At 45.0% G+C, this 25,205-nt stretch overlaps 1 protein-coding gene across 2 annotated transcripts in view; it reads left to right on the top strand.

Annotated features, from left to right (window-relative positions):
* The first annotated feature begins 747 nt into the window (after positions 1 to 747).
* The window catches only part of LOC115154891 (amyloid-beta A4 precursor protein-binding family B member 3), a 34,936-nt gene continuing 10,478 nt past the window's right edge, over positions 748 to 25,205 (top strand). For both annotated transcript variants that reach the window (XM_029701582.1, XM_029701580.1), the window contains exons 1-6: positions 748 to 1,189; positions 21,490 to 21,677; positions 21,805 to 21,878; positions 23,281 to 23,332; positions 23,893 to 24,039; positions 24,381 to 24,508. In XM_029701582.1, the coding sequence (XP_029557442.1) occupies positions 1,141 to 1,189; positions 21,490 to 21,677; positions 21,805 to 21,878; positions 23,281 to 23,332; positions 23,893 to 24,039; positions 24,381 to 24,508 (638 nt within the window). In that variant the 5' untranslated portion in view covers positions 748 to 1,140. The remainder of the gene's footprint in view (positions 1,190 to 21,489; positions 21,678 to 21,804; positions 21,879 to 23,280; positions 23,333 to 23,892; positions 24,040 to 24,380; positions 24,509 to 25,205) is intronic.

The raw sequence follows: 25,205 nt of genomic DNA, 5'->3' as shown, positions 1-25,205 counted from the left end.
AAAACACCCTTCCTCCCTATAGAACACCCTTCCTCCCTATAGAACACCCTTCCTCCCTATAGAACACCCTTCCTCCCTATAGAACAACCTTCCTCCCTATAAAACACCCTTCCTCCCTATAGAACACCCTTCCTCCCTATAGAACACCCTTCCTCCCTATAAAACACCCTTCCTCCCTATAAAACACCACAGCGTACTGATGCAGCCATCAGGAAAGTTTAGATGTACAGTATATCATCCTGTATTCTGGCATTGCTATGAAAAGCACTCTCAAAGTGTCCCTTCTCATATATTTTTAAGAGTAGGGCTTGGCAGATGCAGGTTCTTTGTGAGGGGCAGATGTATCTCTCTAATCTTCCTGAGACACCCCTTTTACACAGAGAGGCATCCCATCTCAAGTTGAATTGAATCCTATTACGACTCCCTCACTACACAAATACTCGATAGGCTACACCAGTCGCATTCACTCTTCGAGAAAGCATGTTTGTTTAGATTTTTGTATTATTGTCCTTTTGTTGGCCTCTATATAACTGTAGTAATGTATTTCTTCTAGAAAAAGCATGCTTTTTGGGTCTGATTGCTGGTCTGCCTGTGCCTTTGTCCTTAGTACCTTTTCTCTGCCTTAGCAGCCCTTAAGGCACCGAGAGCCAGGGGACAACCAGAGAGGGAGGGAGAGAAAGAGGAAGAGCGATAGAAAAGCTCGAGCCTGTGAGAAAGAGAGGTAAGGGGTGGGGAGAAAGAGGAGGGGGAGTGGCGGAAGCTGCAGGCATCACTGAGCGCAATACAAAGAGAGCGAAAGGAAAGGCAGTAGCAGTGTAACAAACAGCATCCCTACAGCACAGATAAAGAGATAGAGACGCAGGATAGAGAGAGACAGATCATCAAGAAGGAGGGAGAAGGGATTGATTATTTTTTACTCAGAGAGTTCCCGGGCGGGGCTTGCACAGAGAGTCAGACAGAGAAAGAAAGAGTGAATATTTTTAATCCTCTTGGCATGTGAGTGTGTCCCTTGATGCTTGGCACTGTGTGCAGTTGTAACGAGTGTGCGGGGAAGAGTTGTCCTGGTGGCATCAGGACATTTTGGACTGGAATGTGGTGCAGCTAAGCCAGGTGGCCAGGAAGGAAGGAACACCTATCAGCATGCTGGGGAAGGATTACATGCTCGCCATCATCATAGTCAATTATGACGGTGAGTAAACACACTAACACACACTGTCCTGGGCTCCTCCGGACCTTTTTCTCTCCTCATCCCTTGTTCCTCAGAGGGAGAGGAGACGGCCGGCCCGAGGAGTAGTGAGTACAGTAGGTACTGGCCTGCAGGTGTGAGCTCATTATCTGATTTTCACTGGTAGACAGGCTCAACTACAGGTGCTGTGTCATCTAGGGCCGGCCAGGCATTCTGTCCCACACACTTTGTAGAGTGAAACTGGTAATACATGGTGGGTGCTTATATTTGTCTTGTTTCACACATGTAAAAGTGTGTATTATGCACGTGTGCAATATAAAGGTGTTTTTTTTTCTTCACCTTGTCAGCGCGGGGATTCGAACTAGCGACCTTTCTGTTACTGTCCCAGCGCTCTAACTGCTAGGCTACCTGTCGGAAAGTTTGAAGGGTTATTAAGATTGAGTTGGGCGATTGTGTGTTTGTTGAGAGTTCAGGTAGTGGACTAGCGTACTTCCATTAGACAAAGAACATTTTGATCTGTGGATTTTTTTGTATTTAGCTTTGTATTAAAAGGATAGTTCACCCAAATTGCAAAATAGCATTAGTTTCATTACCCTGTTAGCAGTCTACAGCAGACAATGCTTTGGTTTAGTTTCCCTGGCACTGTTTCCAAATGCTAGCGTTGTAGCATTTGTGGCACAAATCCAATAGAGGTTGCCGGCTTGTAGTCCTAAAACCCGGAAATTAGTTACCTCTAGTTCGTTCAGCCATCCCTATGGGGAAAATTAATGAGAAAGAATAGGGTTTAGGGATGAACACCGAAAATAAGGTCTGAGGTTAACACAGGCTTAGGAGATCTTGTACATTTTGTTTTATGAGATAATATCAGTCAGTTAACCTGACCTTTAGGAATTATGAAGCCTTTATGTCCTTTATGAGCTTTTTTAAAACAAATACATAAATGCTTCAAAATTCACAAAATGTGATGTTTGCTGATGAAGATTGTCTCATAGACCAAAAGAATAAGATCTCCTATGCCTGTGTTTACCACATACCTTATTTTCGGGATTTATCCAAAAACGGCATTCATTTCCCCATAGGCTTTGTCAAACGAATCACGGCAGAGTTAGTGCCTACAAAAAAAAAACATTACTATTTCTCTCTATTCAAGCCATGGCACAAATCCAATTCAAGTCAATAGCATTTTTTGCACATCATTTCCAAATCATCCCAAAGTATTTAACATTTATTGTGCAGCTCAAACAAAGTAACTTATAGATGATTTGAACATGATGCGCGAGAAGTGCTAATATCGGTACCATGACTTGACTGGGATTTGTTCCACAAATGCTAAAACGTTAGCATTTGGAAACAGTGCCGGGGAAACTAAACCAAAACATGGATTGCTGTCATACCTTGTCCATAGACTGCTTACAGGGTAAATCAACCAATATGTCATTTTGTAATTTGGGTGAACTTTCCCTTTCATGATAATAATGGCGATGGTGGGGATTTCACAAGCAGTGATGTATCTGTCTTGCTTCTGAACAGTTTCATATATCACAGTGTTACTAGGTGTTCTTGCTCACACATCATTATGGGATCATTACACCCTAGATGTCGACCGATTATGATTTTTCAACGCCGATACCGATTATTGGAGGACCCCCCAAAAAAAAGCCGGTACCGATTAATCTGCCGATTTTTATATATATATTTGTAATAATGACAATTACAACGATACTGAATGAACAGTGAACACTTTTATTTTAACTTAATATAATACATCAATAAAATCAATTTAGTCTCAAATAAATAATGAAACATGTTCAATTTGGTTTAAATAATGCAGAAACAAAGTGTTGGAGAAGAAAGTAAAAGTGCAATATGTGCCATGTAAAAAAGCTAACGTTTAAGTTCCTTGCTCAGAACATGAGAACATATGAAAGCTGGTGGTTCCTTTTAACATGAGTCTTCAATATTCCCAGGTAAGAAGTTTTAGGTTGTAGTTATTATAGGACTATTTCTCTATACCATTTGTATTTCATATACCTTTGACTATTGGATGTTCTAATAGGCACTTTAGTATTGCCAGCCTAATCTCGGGAGTTTATAGGCTTGAAGTCATAAACACCTCAATGCTTGAAGCATTGCGAAGAGCTGCTGGCAAACGCGGTAAAGTGCTGTTTGAATGAATGCTTACGAGCCTGCTGCTGCCTACCACCACTCAGTCAGACTGCTCTATCAAATCATAGACTTAATTATAATGTAATAACACACAGAAATACGAGCCTTAGGTCATTAATATGGTCAAATCCGGAAACTATCATCTCGAAAACAAAACGTTTATTCTTTCAGTGAAATACAGAACCGTTTCGTATTTAATCTAACGGGTGGGATCCATAAGTCTAAATATTCCTGTTACATTGCACAATCTTCAATGTTATGTCATAATTATGTAAAATTCTGGCAAATTAGTTCGCAACGAGCCAGGCGGCCCAAACTGTTGCATATACCCTGACTCTGCGTGCAATGAACGCAAGAGAAGTGACACAATTTCCCTAGTTTAATATTGCCTGCTAACCTGAATTTTTTCAACTAAATATGCATGTTTAAAAAAATATACTTCTGTGTATTGATTTTAAGAAAGGCATTGATGTTTATGGTTAGGTACATTCGTGCAACGATTGTGCTTTTTTCGCAAATGCGCTTTTGTTAAATCATCCCCCGTTTGGCGAAGTTGGCTGTCTTTGTTAGGAAGAAATGGTCTTCACACAGTTCGTAACGAGCCAGGCGGCCCAAACTGCTGCATATACCCTGACTCTGTTGCACAGAACGCAAGAGAAGTGACACAATTTCCCTAGTTAAAAGAAATTAGAGTTAGCATGCAATATTAACTAAATATGCAGGTTTAAAAATATATACTTGTGTATTGATTTTAAGAAAGGCGTTGATGTTTATGGTTAGGTACACATTGGTGCAACGACAGTGCTTTTTTCACGAATGTGCTTGTTAAATCACCCGTTTGGCGAAGTAGGCTATGATTCAATGATAAATTAACAGGCACCGCATCGATTATATAAGTACAAGCTAGATAAACTAGTAATATCATCAACCATGTGTAGTTAACTAGTGATTATGTTAAGATTGATTGTTTTTTCTAAAATACGTTTAATGCTAGCTAGCAATTTACCTTGGCTCCTTGCTGCACTCGCATAACAGGTAGTCAGCCTGCCACGCAGTCTCCTCGTGGAGTGCAATGTAATCAGCCATGATCGGTGTCCAAAAATGCCGATTACCGATTGTTATGAAAACTTGAAATTGTCCCTAATTAATCGGCCCTTCCGATTAATCGGTCGACCTCTACTTGTGAGTCCCTCCGGACAATTTTTTGTTTTACAGTTTGCCCTTGCACTCTGTGTTCCCTGAGGGCCGACATGAATTCCACTCTCCATTGCATGGCTGGTTAAACTTCTGTACATCGTATGTTTGCCGCTGATCTATATGTAATTCTTGGATTTTGTGGTATTGAAATCAATACCATCAATATCATGCCATCATTTATAAATAGAGAATGTGTTTGTATGATTGTTTAGATGAGGGTAGTTTCATTTTTTGTGTTCAATTGAGTGTTCCTCTCTCCCCACACACAGTAAGCAAAAACAAGCCCAGAGCTCTTATTGACAGAGGACAGGATGTGTTGTTCACCTTGGTGACTGTGTGGGTTGCCATGTGACTTGGTGTTGTCTTGGTAACTGTTGCTCTCCTGGTGTTAGGAGTGGCTGGTTTTTATTATGGAGGGTAATGCATAGCACAGTAGGCAGCAGGCACAATGTTTAGTTGTAAGCACAAAGGAGAGCAGAGTCAATGGAGAGTCAATTATACATTTGTTGACTAAAATGTTGATATTACCATCAATGATTTATTCTACAGTATAGTATTGTAGTAATGATGAATTAAATGTCAAGTTCGATGCATATTGTTGAGCAACAACACTTAATATCCTCTCAGGAGGCTATAGAAGGCTTGTCCCTTTGTTGTACTTTTTTTTGCTATCAACTTTTCCCTCATTCATAAGCCCAAACACCACAGGTTCCTCAAACAAAGCATCTGCCTTGACTGTGTACGTCATTGCTCCCAAAATAATTCCCCTCAAAAGAGGCGGAGGGAGAGAAATAGACATGTAGAGAGAGCGTCATCCTTATGCTGGGCATGATACATGTTAACAGGGACACTGTGTGTCTGTAGTTTATTGGAAAACTGTATTGTCTAATGTTAGCATCGTATACACATTATCCTGCAGGGTTGGAGGGGGTTAGGGTGGGAAGGGAGTCTTCATAGCACCCTGCGGAACATAAAACTGGTCCCATATCTGTACAGTATGTGTTTTGAATGAATTGATCTGACGTTCGTTGTCATGCCATCCATGTTTGGGTTGGGTTCGCACATAGGCTTCAGATCTACGACTAGTCAAGGGATGCGTGTCATGGCTGGTAGAAAAGGATATAGCCGTCCTGCTCCCGGATTGAGAGCTGAATCCCAGATTGAAGTTGTGATCCACTCTGGCCCATAATCCCTCTGGCAGATAGAGCCCAGCTCTGACCTTGCACAGACGCACCACTGGGATTACTCTCTCTCCTCCAGATGTACTGTAGTCTCTCTCTCCCCCCACCCTCTCTCTCTCTCTGTCTCTCTCCCCCCACCCTCTCTCTCTCTCTCTCTCTCTGTCTCTCTCTCTCCCTCCGCTCTCTCTCTCTCTCTCTCTCTCTCTCTCTCCGTCTGTCTCTCTCTGTTTGTCTGTCTGTCTGTCTGTCTGTCTCTCTGTCTCTCTGTCTCTCTGTCTCTCTGTCTCTCTCTCTCTCTCTCTGTGTCTGTCTCTCTCTGTCTGTCTCTCTCTCTCTCCGTCTGTCTCTCTCTCTCTCTCTCCGTCTGTCTCTCTCTGTCTCTCTCTGTCTGTCTGTCTGTCTGTCTGTCTGTCTGTCTGTCTGTCTGTCTGTCTGTCTGTCTGTCTCTCTGTCTCTCTGTCTCTCTGTCTCTCTGTCTCTCTGTCTCTCTGTCTGTCTCTCTCTCTCTCTCTCTCTCTGTGTCTGTCTCTCTCCCTACCGCCCTCTCTCTTTCCTTTTCTACAGTTTATTATATTACTGTTATTTATAGTCTCTACTTAATTCTCTCTGCATAATGTAATTTCTTGTCTCACTTTCTCTTTGGCTCTAGTCTACAGCACAGGTGTTTTACATTGTTATAAACATATTCTACATTGTTTCTCTATTTTTAACCATAGCTCTCATTTCTAAATCCCATTATGCCTCAATATTCCATTTGCTGTCCCAGTTTCTCGTTCCCCATTCTCTAGTGTAAGGGGCAGTTCTGGGCAGAGAGAGCTACCCGACTGCAATCACTGCCATCATGACTGCTCAATTACAGCTGTTTACAGCCTCGTAGGGAGCGCAATCTACGGCTCTGTCTTGATTGGCCATTTTGGAGTGCTTTGGTAACAGGCTCAGTCCAAACGTGTGTTGAGAGACTCAAGTGTGTGTCTGTATCTAGAGTAGAGTCGATAGCCACCCATCAGTGACAATAACAAGGGGGGCGAGGACTGTATTGTACTCCTCCCCATAGAAACACCGCGTCCCTATGTCCACTTAGTCACAATGGAGACTTGAGTTATTTGAACGGGGACCATAATTAAATAAAGCCTGCCAAAATCAATGTAACAAAATACTTGGGAACACCTCTCAAGTGCAGACTGGCACCAATGAGTAAAGGCAACTCTGACAAAGCTATGGCTGATACCGCATGGTGGACTAGCTCATTTCTGCCTGTCACAGGAATAGCAGTCACATTCCAGCACATGCATCAATCTAATGCACATGCACAGCGGCACACACAACAATATCACGCGAATGTCTGTTCCCCTGTTAGCCCATTGGATCAGCTGGTTTACAGCAGGAGTTGCTATAGGGACTGATCACGCAGTGCAGACTCTGGGATCCATCAATAATTCACTAACACTCTCCTGGAGATTCACTGCTGTATGGCACACTTTCACTAGTCTGCATTCTGCTCTCTACTCCCAACGCTATGTAAAACGGCAAGAAATGCATGTGTAGCTTACCTTCTGTGCGATTGGAAAACATACACGTTTTCACCTTACAGGTCAGTACAATCCATGGACAGAAGCCTAGTACTACAATGGAAGTCATAATGGAGGCTACACTTACATCAGACCATTAAATATTTAGGTAGAAGAAAAGCCATGATATAGAGAGGATTATTTATGATAATAGACAGGAACTGGTTCAAAATAGCATGGTGATGACATATATTAATACACTAATACACTAATACTTCACGGACTTCATGAACTCCACTATTCAATAGAAAGCCCTCTTGAGTCAGGAAAGCCATTGGTGTTGAGACAATACACTAATACTTCACGGACTTCATGAACTCCACTATTCAATAGAAAGCCCTCTTGAGTCAGGAAAGCCATTGGTGCTGAGACTCAGATTTTTCACTTTGAATTGTATTCCAAACTAAAAACGTTGATTTCAAAGTTTAACAAACCATCCAACTCTATGCAAAAGGACTACTTTTAACAATTTACACTGAACATTTTACACAAAAACACATTTACTGGAAGAACTGTGCAGATGCAAAGTTGGGAAAAATAATTTCAGTAAAATCTCCCTGTGCCTAAAAATCTACTATTATTGCTCTCTATATCTTCTCCGTGTCACCATGCTCCCGCTCTCCCTCTCTGGCGCTCGAGCGTGCCAGGCTGCCCTTCATTACACACACCTGTCACCATCATTACGAGCATCAGCGCTCATTGAACTCACCTGGACTCCTTCACTTTGTTGATTGCCCCATCTATATCTAAAGCTTCCACACCTTTGCTGGCTCGAGAGGTTTTATTGCCTCGGTTGGCTTGGCAGGCGCCCATCCCACATCATGCCTCAGCCGGCTCGTCGGGCTCTCACGCCTCAGCCGGCTCGTCGGGCTCCCACGCCTCTGCCGGCTCTTTGGGCTCTTCGGGCTCCCATGCCTCTGCCGGCTCTTCGGGCTCCCACGCCTCTGCCAGCTCTTCGGGCTCCCACGCCTCTGCCAGCTCTTCGGGCTCCCACGCCTCTGCCGGCTCTTCGGGCTCTTCGGGCTCTTCGGGCTCCCATGCCTCTGCCGGTTCTTCGGGCTCCCACGCCTCTGCCGGCTCTTCGGGCTCCCACGCCTCTGCCGGCTCTTCGGGCTCCCACACCTCTGCCGGCTCTTCGGGCTCCCACGCCTCTGCCGGCTCTTCGGGCTCCCACGCCTCTGCCGGCTCTTCGGGCTCCCACGCCTCTGCCGGCTCGTTGGGCTCCCTCGACTCTGCCGGCTCGTCAGTCTCCTACGCCTCAGCCGGCTTGTCCATCGCCAATGCTTCGGCCAGCCCGTCAGGCTCGCCCAGGTGGGATGCCAGGTGATGCCCCGGGGGGGGGGGGGTACTGTTACGTCTGCTGCCCTTCATTACGCACACCTGTCACCATCATTATTGCCTCGGTTGGCTTGGCAGGCGCCCATCCCACATCATGCCTCAGCCGGCTCGTCGGGCTCTCACGCCTCAGCCGGCTCGTCGGGCTCTCACGCCTCAGCCGGCTCGTCGGGCTCCCACGCCTCTGCTGGCTCTTTGGGCTCTTCGGGCTCCCATGCCTCTGCTGGCTCTTTGGGCTCCCACGCCTCTGCCGGCTCTTCGGGCTCCCACGCCTCTGCCGGCTCTTCGGGCTCTTCGGGCTCCCATGCCTCTGCCGGCTCTTCGCTCCCACGCCTTTGCCGGCTCTTCGGGCTCCCACGCCTTTGCCGGCTCTTCGGGCTCCCACGCCTCTGCCGGCTCTTCGGGCTCCCACGCCTCTGCCGGCTCTTCGGGCTCCCACGCCTCTGCCGGCTCTTCGGGCTCCCACGCCTCTGCCGGCTCGTCGGGCTCCCTCGCCTCTGCCGGCTCGTCAGTCTCCTACGCCTCAGCTGGCTTGTCCATCGCCGATGCTTCGGCCAGCCCGTCAGGCTCGCCCAGGTGGGATGCCAGGTGATGCCCCTGGGGGGGGGTACTGTTACGTCTGCTGCCCTTCATTACGCACACCTGTCACCATCATTACGCGCATCAGCGTTCATTGGACTCACCTGGACTTCTTCACATTGTTGATTGTCCCGTCTATATCTGTCTGTTCCTCCGTTGGTTCCCCGCGTCAGCATTAATGTTGTTTACGTTTCCCCTGTCCGTGTTCTGTTTCATGTCCGTGTTTCATTAAATGTTCACTCCCTGTACCTGCTTCTCGTCTCCAGCGTCTGTCCTTACACTCCAGATTAAGATTCCAAGATGTCAGCGGAAAGAATGGGGTGTCAGCTATGACGTGTGACGATTTTTTTTCTCATTGCTCTTGTTTTTCCTTAATAGGATGTTGGTGGGCGGAGCCGGGAGGCATCTCAGCGAAATGGGACACACCTGGACTCGGGTCTGTCCCGGGATAAATACACCTCTTCCCCATTCATTAAGGAGACTCTCTCCATGCAGACACACTGATAGAGTTTGCTTGTGGCCGTTTTGTTTGTTTGCTTTGGCACCTTTAAACACCCCTCATTGTCACGTTTATGCATGCAACCACTTACACTACTGATTACACACACCATTGTTAATTGTATTTACATTACCTCAGTTAATAAATATATTTTTGTTATTCCTAATCTCCACGTTGTCTCCCTTTTTGTTACGGACTTTGAGCCGGTTCGTGACAAGTGGGGGCTTGTCCGGGATCATAAGGTTGGTTCCTAGACATTTTGGCATATAGCACTTTGTTGCATTATGAAGGACTAATACTAGTGTCGTTGGGCATATTAGTATGTCTGTTGTGTTTGGGAGAAAATGTGGAGTTAATGTTTGAGAACTCTGTAGGTGCTTTGTGTGCATCTTTTGTTACAGCTTTTGAGTTATAATGTTTGGTACGCCCAGTGTTGGTTGCCTTTGTTTGTTTGGTAAACTTGCCACTGCGGTGGATAATTGGTTGTGTGCTGCGTTGGAGAGAGTATATTGGTTAGTTTCCAGGCCCCTGCCGAGGCTGGAGACTCTTGCTCTACTCGCTGTTGGGACATCGGTCTGAGGTGAGTACAATTGGCTGTGTACCTCAGTGGGAGATTTGGGTAGGGTAGTGACACTTGCTACCCGGAGCTATAGCCTTTTTCCCCTGTTAGGCTTAGTGACGTGTTTCACTTTGGAATACGTTGGGCATGGTTATTTTGTTTGTTATTTTTGTGTGGTGTCCGTGGACTGAGCAGTTGTCTCGGCGGCACATCCGTGACTTGGGGGAATCTGCCAGCTTGCTGGGTGTTTAAAAACAAAAATATATATATATATATTTTTGCCAGCAAGCTACAGTGCGTAATTACCCACTGCAAGTCCACACGAAGACTAGGGTTGAGTTATTGTAGGTTTTGGGGAAGCTTCATATATCTCATCTCTCTTCTGTGGTGCCCGGTGTGATTGTCATTTCTCTTGTGGTCTGGTGTGCTCAGCAGAGGGGAAGAGCAAGATTTTTTTTTGTATTTACTTGTGACTATGGCGTCTTATGTAGACGAGTTCATTTGCTTTCCATCAGAGGAACTGTTAGAATTATGTACTAAAGAACAGCTGTTGAAGATTGCTGAACACTACAAGGTTGAAATTAGTGATACATGTCCAATTCTGTTAGGTTGATATTGAAGGCCAATCTGATGGAGAGGGGTATTCTTGAAGTTACCACTGGAGCAGCCTCTGCCAAGCACTCACTGTCTCCCTGTTTCGTAACAATGGCTGCTCCATCTGTTAGCCCTACTAGTCTTCTTTTTGAACAGCAGAAAGAACTGATTCTGTTGAAGCTAGAGCATGATCGTGAGAAGCTAGAGCATGATCGTGAGAAGCTAGAGCATGATCGTGAGAAGCTAAAGCATGATCGTGAGAAGCTAGAGCGTGATCGTGTAAAGTATGAAAAATAATTGGCATTTAAACAGGATTTGGAGCGTGCTAAAATTGGTTGGTTAGGGGAGGAAAGCTTGCTCTGGGAAGGTGACCCAGATTTACCTAGGGGGTCGCTCCTCTTTTGGTCATGCCCCAGACACATTTGATATTGTTGGGAACTTACGGTTGTTGCCAAAATGTAATGAGAAGGACCCTGAGACATTTTTTTCGCTGTTTGAGCGTGTTGCTGACGCTAGGAGTTGGCCTGATTCTGACCGCACTTTAATGTTGCAGTGTGTGCTGACTGGTAAAGCGCAGGAAGCATATTCAGATCTTAGTGTAGCCGACAGTGTCAGTTATGATAAGGTTAAAATGGCTGTGTTACAGATTTACGAATTGGTTCCTGAGGCTTACCACCAACGATTTAGAACTTTAAAAAGGGAGGATCAACAAACTCATGTTGAGTTTGCGCGAGAGTTATCTTCACAGTTTAACCGATGGTGTTCCGCCTCTGCAGTTATGACTTTCCAAGGGCTGTGTGATCTGACTATGTTAGAGCAATTTAAGGACACAATCCCTGATCGTATAGCCACTTACATTAGCGAATTAAAATTAAAGACTGTCGCTAAAGCTGCGGTTTTGGCAGACGTGTCTGTTTTGACTCACAAAAGTGTCTTTGAAGAGCCCCGTATTCGGAGTGAGTGGGGCCGTTCGGAGAAATTTGGGCCTCGCTCACTGAGATACTCTGGTTCACGGGCAGAGTTTCATTCGAATAGGGTTGAGCCTGACTCCTGTGGTAAAGCTGACTTTGGTCAAGAGTGTCACTACTGTCAAGGTTCAGGTCATTGGAAAAACAACTGTCCGGTTCTCAGGGCTAAGGGTAAATGCAGTGCTTATGTTAAATCTAAGCCTATGGCGTTAGCAGCGCCTGTCCCACATCAGTTCACTCCTGACACACTGTCTCATGCCCAGGGGCATGTGAAAGTCCATATTGACCCAGACTATTTACCTTTCATTACGGTGGGTTTTGTGTCTATGTTAGGAAGTAACGACCTAGTACCAGTGAAGATCCTGAGAGACACAGGTGCCTCTGAGTCGTTTGTGTTGGAGTCTGTGTTACCCTTCTCTGCTGAGACAGATTCGGGGAATAGTGTTCTAATTAGGGGAATAGGTTTGAACACTCTGTCAGTTCCATTGCATAAACTGATGTTGGATTGTGGACTGGTGAAAGGGGAGGTTGTTGTGGGGGTGCGTCCTTCGTTGCCTATTGAGGGTATCGACGTTACCCTTGGGAATAACTTGGCTGGTGAGCGTGTATGGCCTGTCGTGTTTCCATCTCAAGTGGTTTCAGCTAAGCCATAATTTGTAGGGATTCCTGATGAGAGTGCGCAGAGTTTCCCAGGGGTGTTGTCTGTGTGTGCAGTGACTCGTTCTATGAGCCGTGGCGACCTGGTCACTGCGCCGGCTAACGAGAATGGCACAAAGAAATCTGTCACTACTTTCCCTGTTATCCCGTTATCTCTACCCCGCTCTAATCTAATCAAGGAGCAACGGACTGACTACACATTGGAAGAGTTGCGTGCCTGTGGAACAGTTGGGAGATGTCGCCCATGGCTATTTTCTCAGAGAGGATGTCCTGATGAGGAAGTGGGTGTCTCATGGTAGTTGTTTTGTGGGGGAGGCTATTAGTCAGGTTGTTGTACCAGTTAAGCTTAGTGAGTTGGTGTTGACAACTAACCACAACGATGTTGCTGGACATATGGGTGTGAGGAAAACCTACAATTGCATATTAAGACATTTATTTTGGCCTAGGTTAAAGAGGGATGTTTCTGAGTTCATCAACACTTGTCACACCTGTCAATTAACTGGTAAACCTAATCAAGCTATTAAGCCGGTACCACTGTTTCCAATTCCTGTACTCAGCCGACCTTTTAAGTATCTGATTATTGACTGTGTTGGTCCTCTGCCTCGTTCTAAAAAGGGTGGTAGTTACCTGTTCACTGTGATGCGTCAGACCATCCTCTCCGGTCTATCACGACTGCTGCCTATCCTCTCCGGTCTATCACGACTGCTGCCTATCCTCTCCGGTCTATCACGACTGTTGCCTATCCTCTCCGGTCTATCACGACTGCTGCCTATCCTCTCCGGTCTATCACGACTGCTGCCTATCCTCTCCGGTCTATCACGACTAAGTCTGTGCTAAAAGCTTTGACTCAGTTTATCTCACTATTTGGAATCCCTAAGGTCATTCAGAGTGATCAAGGATCTAATTTCACCTCTAATCTGTTTGGTCAGGTTCTCCAACAGCTCCATATTAAACACAATTTGTCTAGCCCCTAGCATGCGCAGAGTCAAAGAGAGCTGGAACGTTTCCATCAAACACTTAAGTCTTTGTTGAGAGCTTATTGTACTGAGATGGATAAGGATTGGGAGGAGGGGTTGCCTTGGTTACTGTTAGCCGCTAGGGAGGTTTCACGGGAGAGCACGGGTTTCAGTCCAAATTACCTTGTTTGGACATAGCACCCTATGTCCAAACAAGGTACTTGGACTTCTATCAGTTCTCCAGGATGACTGGAAGTCTCCCGAGCCCCCTCAGTCCCTGTTATCTTATGTGTGTGATTTCCGGCGACGCCTGTACGCCGCTGGTGAAATGGCTAAAGAGAAGCCATCATCTTCACAGGAGTGGATGAACTGCATATTTGATTGGCAAACTGAGCCTCGTCACTTTAGGTTCTTGCTCTGCTGCCAATTGTTGGTTCTCCTTTTCAAGCCAAGTTTCAAGGTCCATATACAGTTGTGTGCCAATGCACTGAGCAAAACTATCTAGTTGCCACTCCAGAACGGCGAAAAGCACACCAACTGTGCCATGTAAATCTGTTAAAACCCTCTGAGGCTGAACAGTGGGAGTCTACAGAGGACGGTAAACCTGTTCTTTTGGCCGATACCGTTATTTCACTGGGTTCTTGTCATGCTAGGTCCGTGCATGGGGAGGAAGATGTTCCTGGTTCCGACGATTGCATACTGCAGGGTAGAAAAATTCAGAGACACTGGATGTTTTAGACAGCCTTCTCTCTCATCTACCTGTTGATGGGCGGGAAGAGATGGTCGGTCTGATTCAGAGATTTCCAGGTTTGTTTTCTGATACATCTACACGTACAAACTTAATAGAACACGATATTGACGTTGGGGATGCTGACCCCATTCGTCATCGGTTCTATAGAGTTTCTTCAGAGAAACTGCGTTGTCTGGATACTCTGGTCAGGTACATGCTGGAGAGTGATATAGCAGAGCCTTCTTTCTCCAGTTGGGCTCCTCCCTGTATCTTGGTCAGTAAACCGGATGGGACAAACAGATTTTGTACGGACTACCGTAAGGTAAATGGTGTCACTAAGCCAGATTAATTTCCTCTTCCTCGGATGGAGGACTGCATTGATCAAGTCGGAGCAGCAAAGTTTGTGAGCAAATTTGACCTGTTAAAGGACTATTGGCAGGTGCCACTGACGAGTAGGGCACGTGAATTCTCTGCCTTTATTACACCCTCTGGTCTGTACTTGTATTCGGTTATGAGTTTGGCCTGCGTAATGCACCTGCCACTTTTCAGTGACTTATGAACAGGGTTGTTTCCGGTCTGTCCGGGTGTGCTGTTTATCTGGCTAAGGTGGTAGCTATTGATGCTTTTCCACCAACAACTACTAAAAAGGAACCGATGCGTTTCTTGGGAATGATTGGTTATTACCATAGTTTTTGTAGGAACTTCTCTACTGTGGTCGCTCCCTTGACGGATTTGTTGAAAGCGAAGGCTGTTTACGTCTGGTCTTTTCGTTGTCAACAGGCTTTTGAAGATGCAAAGAGGTTGCTTACCTCAACTCCGGTGCTGGCTGCTCCTCGTGTGGATTTGTCATTTACCTTGCAGGTGGATGCTAGTCATGTGGGGGCAGGTGAAGTTTTGCTGCAAGCAGATGTGTCTGGGGTTGAGAGGCCTGTTAGTTTCTTTTCCAAAAAGTTGAACCATTATCAGTTCAACTATTCGGTCATGTAAAAAGAAGCGCTAGCGCTCATATGGGCGTTACAACACTTTGAGGTGTATGTCGGGTCGGGAGTAGTACGTATTGTGGTCTACACCGACCAACTCTCTCACCTTCTTGAGGACCATGATGTGTCCTAACCAGAGGATAATGAGATGGTGTTTATTAGCATTTAGCATTCCATCTCAATGTGCGGCACATCAGGGGGACTGATGATGTCGTTGCTGACGAGAGCTCTCGTGCGCCCTGTTCCTGAATGTCCACGTGACTGACCCCTGTTATTTTATGTTTGGTATTTTCCTGTTCTATCGCTCCTGTCTGTTCCCTTCTGGTCTCGTTTTCTTCTTCCCTCTTAAAGGTTGCTTCCTGTGCGCAAAGGTTGCTGAGGTCTGGAGAGGATGAGGTTGGCTGGGATTTGGGATGCAGGCTGGGTCTTCTATTAGGATCCAGGGCAGTATTTTGTTTGTGTGACTGGTATGGTGTTCCGGGGTCCTTGTCGGTGGGCGGAGCCGGGAGGGTTGTCAGTGAAATGGGACACACCTGGACTCGGGTCTGTCCCGGGATAAATACACCTCTTCCCCATTCGTTGAGGAGACTCTCCATGCAGACACACTGATAGAGTTTGGTTGTGGCATTTTTGTGGCTGTTTTGTTTGTTTGGTTTGGCACCTTTCATCACCCCTCATTATCACATTTATGCACGCAACCACTCATTTACACTACTGATTACTGACTACACACACCATTGTTAATTACTAGCTTTAAGCACCAGCTGTCAGAGCAGCTCACAGATTACCGCACCTGTACATAGCCCATCTTTAATTTAGCCCAAACAACTACAGTGAGGGAAAAAAGTATTTGATCCCCTGCTGATTTTATACGTTTGCCCACTGACAAAGAAATGATCAGTCTATAATTTTAATGGTAGGTTTATTTGAACAGTGAGAGACAGAATAACAACAAAAAAATCCAGAAAAACGCATGTCAAAAATGTTAGAAAATGATTTGCATTTTAATGAGGGAAATAAGTATTTGACCCCCTCTCAATCAGAAAGATTTCTGGCTCCCAGGTGTCTTTTATACAGGTAACGAGCTGAGATTAGGAGCACACTCTTAAAGGGAGTGCTCCTAATCTCAGTTTGTTACCTGTATAAAATACACCTGTCCACAGAAGCAATCAATCAATCAGATTCCAAACTCTCCACCATTGCCAAGACCAAAGAGCTCTCCAAGGATGTCAGGGATAAGATTGTAGACCTACACAAGGCTGGAATGGGCTACACGACCATCGCCAAGCAGCTTGGTGAGAAGCTGACAACAGTTGGTGCGATTATTCGCAAATGGAAGAAACACAAAAGAACTGTCAATCTCCCTCGGCCTGGGGCTCCATGCAAGATCTCACCTCGTGGAGTTGCAATGATCATAAGAAAGGTGAGGAACCAGCCCAGAACTACACGGGAGGATCTTGTCAATGATCTCAAGGCAGCTGGGACCATAGTCACCAAGAAAACAATTGGTAACACACTACGCCGTGAAGGACTGAAATCCTGCAGCGCCCGCAAGGTCCCCCTGCTCAAGAAAGCACATATACATGCCCGTCTGAAGTTTGCCAATGAACAACTGGGTGAAAGTGTTGTGGTCAGATGAGACCAAAATGGAGCTCTTTGGCATCAACTCAACTCGCCGTGTTTGGAGGAGGAGGAATGCTGCCTATGACCCCAAGAACACCATCCCCACCGTCAAACATGGAGGTGGAAACATTATGCTTTGGGGGTGTTTTTCTGCTAAGGGGACAGGTCAACTTCACCGCATCAAAGGGACGATGGACGGGGCCATGTACCGTCAAATCTTGGGTGAGAACCTCCTTCCCTCAGCCATTGAAAATGGGTCGTGGATGGGTATTCCAGCATGACAATGACCCAAAACACACGGCCAAGGCAACAAAAGAGTGGCTCAAGAAGAAGCACATTAATTCCATAGAAAATCTGTGGAGGGAGCTAAAGGTTCGAGTTGCCAAACGTCAGCCTCGAAACCTTAATGACTTGGAGAAGATCTGCAAAGAGGAGTGGGACAAAATCCCTCCAGAGATGTGTGCAAACCTGGTGGCCAACTACAAGAAACGTCTGACCTCTGTGATTGCCAACAAGGGTTTTGCCACCAAGTACTAAGTCATTTTTTGCAGAGGTTTCAAATACTTATTTCCCTCATTAAAATGCAAATCATTTTATAACATTTTTGACATGCGTTTTTCAGGATTTTTTTTTTGTTATTCTGTCTCTCACTGTTCAAATAAACCTACCATTAAAATTATAGACTGATCATTTCTTTGTCAGTGGGCAAACGTACAAAATCAGCAGGGGATCAAATACTTTTTTACCTCACTGTACCTCTTCCCCTACTGTATTTATTGATTTACTTATTTATTTTGCTCCTTTGCACCCCATTATTTCTATTTCTACTTTGCACTTTCTTCCACTGCAAATCTGCCATTCCAGTGTTTTACTTGCTATATTGTATTTACTTCGCCACCATGGCCTTTTTTGCCTTTACCTCACTTATCTCACTTCATTTGCTCACTTTGTATATAGACTTATTTTTCTGCTATGTTATTGACTGTATGTTTGTTTTACTCCATGTGTAAATCTGTGTTGTTGTATGTGTCAAACTGCTTGCTTTATCTTGGCCAGGTCGCAATTGTAAATGAGAACTTGTTCTTAACTTGCCTACCTGGTTAAATAAAGGTGAAATAAATATATAAATAATTTTTTTTATTTACATTCCCTCAGTTAATAAATATATTTTTGTTATTCCTAATCTCCACGTTGTCTCCCTTTTTGATACGGACTTTGAGCCGGTTCGTGACACATGATACCTTGACTTGAAAAAATCTGTTTTGTTTATTGAATTACAATAAGTGAAGTGGGTTTACACCCGGTATCAGAATGATGGTAACAGAACAGCACACTACAGCAAACTACAGTGGAGTATAGTTCTGTACAGTACAGAATAGTAGGATATAGTACAGAAGAGTACAGTACTTTATAGTGTACTTAACTCTAGTGTGCTCTGTGTACTCTACTGAACTCTATTCTATTGTACAGGACTGTACTGTACTCTACTCAACTTTTTAAAACTTTACTGTATTGTGTTCTACACTTATGTGCTCTGATGTACTGTGCTCTCCAAACTTGTCGAACGTGGACGTCTATGATTTGGTCCTGGCTGGACCAAATCGGAACCAGTCCTGGACGTCTGTTTGGGACAAATTGAACCAGACCAAAAATCAACATCCGTGAACATTGAAATGAAAGCCTGTCCGGACCGTACCAAAAAAACATCTGTGGAATATCAAATAACTACTTTTCAATGTCCATGAACACCTAGAGTTTGTCGGTGCTCAGTGGATGCTGGTTACAGTAAATGGAAAGAGAGAGAGAGACCTCACTTGCTTTGCCCACCAGAAAGATAAATAATTCAGTTGTGAGCTGAACATAACAGTACTAGGTCTACCTTGTTACTTCTGAACTTCCCTTATCCTCCTTCCTCATGAACTTCTCTTATCCTCCTTCCTCATGAACTTCCCTTATCCTCCTTCCTCATGAACTTCCCTTATCCTCCTTCCTCATGAACTTCCCTTATCCTCCTTCCTCATGAAGAAGGGAAATGAGATGTGTTTTTATTTTTGTAACAGAATGACAAGACACTAGGCAATCTTTCTTAAACTTAAAGAAAGCAAATCATTTATCCAAAACTAAATATAAATGTATTTATCATATCTTTTAAGATATTTTCTGGTAGACGTTTTCCAATATCCCTTTTCCATCTGTTTGACCAGAAATCAAAGCCTTTGCTTATTCTTAATATTTAGGATAGAACATTTTTGAAAAATGTATATATGACTTCATTTCTCAAAGATATAGACTTGTAGCTTTCATTTGACACGAGATTTGAGCTTCACATGTCAGTGCTCATGGGGTCCTTTTACATAGAAATGCCCCATTACAGATCCATGCAAACTGTAAACAGGGGCTATGTTGTGCACTGTGTCAACATCAAAATAGTTACATCAATACTATTCGCTTACCATAGGAATTGCACGGCACATTTAATCTGTTATTGGAAATCATTTTACAGTGGAGACTGTGCATGATAGATTTTCCCATTTCACCAAGCTTTTTTCTTTTAGTGGCTGTCTCCAACTGTGCTTCATCACACGATGCTGACAGCATAAGAACTAGTCAGCCTAAAATACTTAAAAAGTCATTTGGGCGGTCATTGCTTATGGCCTGCCAGCAGAAGGCTTTGCTGCTGCCGATGGGGAAACAGAAGAATGTTTGATCGGTTCATGATTGGAGCTATTGGAACGCTCATAGTCTCTCATAGTCTTCCATAGATCCCAAAAGGACTGGACATTCACTCTGAACAGTTGGCAGTCTGAGTGGTACGATGTTGCTACCTAGGAGAGGATTCGTGCCACTATCTTGGTGAATGGGGTCAGTTACATGGAAGACGATGATTCGCTATGTTTTGGCTTTCATATTGAGGTCTTGTGATATGAGGATTACCCATCATCAGCCCTGGTGTCAGGTTATGTAATACCAAATAGCTTTGACTTAAACTACAAACCCACTGTAGGAGTAAAAACCCAGCATAGAAGTAAGAACCCAGGGAAACGGTAAGAACCCAGCATTAGGAGCTGTCTCCCACCTTTGCAACAAGGATTAGGACTAGGCTACATCACATAGACTCAGAGCCTTTGTCCTGATCTCAAGGAGTATAATTGGGAGTAAGGCTCTACACTAGTCTGGTATGACCAGTGACAGCCATTGTGATATACAGTAGTTGTTTGTGACAAGTATACTTAACCATTCCATTTTTAAAGCAGAAAATATCAATTTCTTTCAAACTGTCATACATTACTATGTCCCACAGATGCTAGTTCTTAGAATCCCTCCCCTGTATTAATCACTGGTTATAATATCAATAATGGGAGAAGGGAGGCTACAGTAGGAGAACTCTGTGCCAAATTGTCTCCTCTGGAGGCCTCGTCCTCAGGGTTGGGATGAGTTCTAATTCTTCACACAGCTTCATCACGCCCCAAAGATGGTGCACTGACCCGTCAATCAGACTGTGAAATGTATTGAATAGTAGTGTCATCCAAGCCCAGGAGGCCCGCCCGCCCGCCTATAGAAGCATCCACGGAGACTGAAGAGTTCTGCCTCCATCTCTCTCTAACACTGCTGTCTCCTATTGATTTTCTCTCCCTGTAGCTGGGTTCAGCTGATCTGTTCCTGGGTATAATCTTCTCATGCTATTTATCCCAGGGATGCGTGGTGTTGTTTTTCATTGCCAGACACAGGGGTGACCAGGGTTAAAAAGCCAGATGAATGGGGATGAGATGTACAAGGCATGAAATCATGTCAAATTCATTTGGGTCACGCACACACAAATGACAGACCAGAATTAAATAAAGAAAAATTGGCATAAGTGCTTTTTGCATGCTTGATTTAGCCTCTCTATTTTCATTCTGTGCCGCCAGGTTGAGGGTAACATAGCCACTGTGGCACTCTGCTGTGAAAGAGACACCCGTGCCCAGGTGACCTCGGCTGTCTCCCAAATTACACCCTGTTCCCTATGTGGCCTGGTCAAAAGTAGTGCACTACATAGGGAATAGGGTACCATTTGGGACAAAGCCCTCGTGTCACTACTGACCCATTTCTTGCTTTCTCTCTCTCTCTTCTAATTTTTTTTTTACCACCACTCTATTCGGCTCGCTCTCCCTTCGAGCTAAGCACATTGAGTTAATGTGCAGAATTTGTAATTTCGAGAGTGCGTTACATAATCATTTGCCCTTTCCGAACTCGAAGCTGTTCCATCACATTCAGTGTTAGGAGAAAACAAAGGAGTCGAGCCTCAGACACTGTAGCTTTGCTAGCCAGCTGTGATGCAGAGGGACTGCTCTGAATTCCGATCTGGCATTTGGCAGAATTAGCATGTTGCCAGATGATCTCATGAGGATCTGTTTTGCTTTCCTCTGCCAGTCTTGTGTGGCAGGGCTGTGGAGAGTAAGGTCAGCCGTGTGGCTTTAGACTGGGTGAGGCTAACGCTGGATGCCTATGGGATGCAGCCCCCTGGATACGATGGACCTCAGAGCTGTGTTTATGCTACATCCAGTTACCATTATGAACATAATGAAATATAGATCTGAAACTATTATCGTCCTCATCACTTAATTCATATGACACCAAATGCACTGTAATATTGGTCATGGGTACTTATTCATTAAGCTTACTTACTTTCGCCTCTCATCGTTGTGACCCCTGCCTGTTCTGTGTTCTTCAGACAACATCTGGAATGACCCGAGTCTTGATCTGGACACTGACCTGCCGTCAGGGTGGCGCACCATCCGGGACAGCACTGGCACCTACTACTGGCACGTGCCTACAGGCACCACACAATGGCAGCACCCATCCTACAGCAATGAGGAGGACCAGAGCGCCGTCAATGGCATCACTGCCACGGACCTCAATGTTAGGGTTTCAATTTCAAAACACAGTTCAGTCCTGCTGTTTGAATTTGGCTGCTTTATACTGAATGTGGTTTCATCAGAGAGGAAAGGATCACACTTCTAATAATGTCTCATGTCCTATTTTCCAGAGCCTGGAGGCTGGTGGCAGACGTGGATCAAGGGCAAGGCTGACAGAGAGCCCAGTGGCCTCCGTAAATGACAGGTACTCCTTCAAAATCCTCTGCAGACCCACACCAACACTCATTCACCTTCACAAGCACTGTAGCCTTGTTACAAACTCGTTCAGGCCATCCATGGTAGAGTATTGAGTACTACACAATTAAACTCTGTGCCAAAGTTATTCTACAAGGTTAATGGGTCGATGAGGTACATTAGTATCACCTGCATATCCGGATGCTTAGGGAGCTCTTTGAAATCAAATACATTGGTTGTGTAATCAAATGAGAGGGTTAGTGCATGGGATGTATTCTCTCTCTTTGAATCTGTTTGATGGCAAAAGGGCTCATGATGGCTTCACTGGCCCGGGAATGTGGCAGACCACATATCCCTATGCCTCCCGGAACACTACCCATTATTCCATTCTCTGTGTTCTGAGCAGAGGCCAGATCTGTACGCCTGCCTTATCGGGAATGGATAAGTTCTTTGAAGTGCCATGTGCAGATGGGACAACCATTTAAGGTCCTAGTTCTGCACAAAACTACGTCATATCGTTACAGTCCAGCCTTTGTACCATAATCTGAATACATACAGGCAATTACGGGAAAAAAAATCGGTCCAATATAGTGCCTGAAGATAAGTCTTAACCATCTGTCACACAAACCAGTATTCTAAGGTTTCTTTAGCATAAAGCAAAGTACAACCTGTTTGGTCATATGGTTGTTCATAAGTTCTTTAACATTACATATGGCTGCCTTGCTTTTACCATTAAGGGTAAAAGCACTCAACAATTCAATTATCAGGAGTTATTCTGGCAGCCCCTTGAGGCGCACTGTGTCCTGTAACATGTAGAGGTTGTTGAATCCGCCAATAAACAGTCTCTGCTGCAGTGGCGATGTGTAGAATCAGGATGCATTTGACACATGGGAGCTTAACATTCTGTATGGGCAGAGGTTGTGGAGAATAGTGAAACTCAGCTCACTGAGCATAGCATCAAGAAATCCATAGGTCTTATAATGGACATAATCATATCCTGCTCTGCTTCACCAAAGACTGCAATGGAAAGGGAGGGAAGAGTCTTGACTCAGTGGCCTCCTGGTTGCAGGAATAGCAGCCCTTGTGATTGTCTCCAGTCAGCTGCATCAGAGGTCTAATGAGAACTCCACCTCTGAGTCAGTCCGCATGAGGTGATCAAACCAGCTCTCTGTTTGTTTTTAATCATCCGCTGCTCACTCAACAGCTGTTTCCATCAGTGGCAGGCAAGGGCTTTACTTTCAAAGTCAAACACAAACAGATAATCAAAGGACTAGGTGGTGACATATAACACAATATTCCACACCGCATCATCCAGGGCAGCAGTGAGGGATGCAGAAAAGGCTACCGTGTCATTTGTGCTGTCGTGGTGGTAATCCTTCATGTCATTTGACTGTTCTGCTAATCTCCCACAGGATCTCCTGGCAGGACGATTATTTCTGCACCAACATGGATCCTGACTCCAAGGTAGAGTGGGCTACGATGTCCAAATCCCTCCTTCTGCAGAACTGCATGTTCTGACCAATAACATCCATAAAACCAGATTTTTCCATTTCTGTCACCTTATTGTAAAACGTTTTCTTTCATATATTCTAGCTGAATCAGAACTCTAACAGTATTTGCCGTCATGTATTCGTTGAGGGTTAAAAGAGGACACCTTTTTTTATGTAAGCCCTGGTCGATAGTTGTTTTTTGGCCCAGGCTAGGCAGCTCTTAGAGGAGTTCATAGACCATGTCCACTAAAAGGATTTGAGAGTTATCTTTGAAGTCACAGTGAGGAGCAGTACTGATCGAAAGTCGCTTAATGCATTTCGTGGATGCATCGTGTTGATATACTGTAGATGCTGAAGACACTTAACCTTTTATACTGTACATGATCGAAAAACACTGCGTATCCATGCACATCTCTCTCTTACACTCTCTGCTTATTCCCTTTTCTTTCTGCCTCCTCCTCACCTCTACCATCCACTCCTCTCCGCTGCCTCCTGGGCCCTGTTGGCGTGGTGTGGTGTGGTTGTCTTGGTCAGTGTTTTGCGGTGCGCTCCCTGGGCTGGGTGGAGATCCCAGAGGAGGAGCTGACCCCGGGGAAGAGCAGTCTGGCTGTCAATAACTGCATCCAGCAGCTGTCCAGCAGCAAGGCTGAGGGCCGCGATGCACTAGGCGCCTGGGGAGAGGTAAGAGGAGGCGGGAGGGGGGGATGAGGGGGGGATGAGAGGGGGGTGAGGGAGTAATGGTGGGTGGTGAAGTAGAATACAGTAACATTATTGTTTATTAGGTTTTGTTTTAGTTTGGTCTATTTTGGCAAGCAGTACATGGCTCATTGTGCAATTGTTTATTGTGCATTACTCCTTTAAATGAAATCATTAGTAGCCTTGAGAACCCTCGGTACCTCATACGACCTTGTGTTTGGTCCAGTACATGTGAGCTTGCAGTTTGCAGGCCAGATTACCCTTACTGCCACCATAAAGCAGTCCCACTGAAGCCCCCCCCACCCGGTCGTCTCTGTCTCTCCCAGGGCCAGGACATGATGATGGTGCTGAAGAAGGACACCCTTAGCCTGATGGACCCAGTGGACCGCAGCCTTATCCACTGCCAGCCTATCATCAACATCCGTGTGTGGGGCGTGGGATGCAACAACGGCAGGTGGGCCAACCTGGGGATCGTATGGGCAAATACCCCCAGTCCTCTCTCCCCCTCTCTTTCTTATGGTCAGTGTTTATATAATGTCATCTCGGTTAACCCAGAAGGAAAATATCACATCATTTGGTCAGCTGTGTGATTTATTTCTGGGTCCATAGGTGTTAGAAATTGGGAGTTCCGGTTTTTACGAAGTCTCCTCCCTCGCAAGAGTAAACTCTCAGCCGTAGATCATTTCACCAAGTTCCCCCGTCCCGATATGTACAAATAATCAGTGACGAAAACCCAAACAACGGAACTAGTGCTGCTCATTATCCTACACGTTCCATCCTGTCTACGAGAGATGAATATATCTGTAGTTACATTTTGAAATACGGTATAATATGGTGAACTGACCAACTAAGCGCAATGCTCTTGGGTTGTTAGTTCAGGAAAGACTGTTTAAAGTTTTTGTTATTGCGTATACTTGATGATATGGAAATATTCCATTGAGTGAAGAAAGTCAATGATTTAGATGATATTGTTTTTATATGGGCTATACAGCCTTGGGTAAGGTTAGTTCTTCTGGGTCACAGATGTTTATGGCCTATTGTAATACACTGGGAGCTCATGTTGAGTGGATTTGAGGGCAACTATATTTTCGTCTACGCTCTTGGTGGAGAACATTCAGGCATTGATCTGATGTCAGTAGAACTACATCTAA

Source organism: Salmo trutta, chromosome 19 (genome assembly GCF_901001165.1).
Source record: "Salmo trutta chromosome 19, fSalTru1.1, whole genome shotgun sequence".
Taxonomy (NCBI): Eukaryota; Metazoa; Chordata; class Actinopteri; order Salmoniformes; family Salmonidae; genus Salmo; species Salmo trutta.
This window is presented reverse-complemented; position numbering and strand designations above follow the sequence as displayed.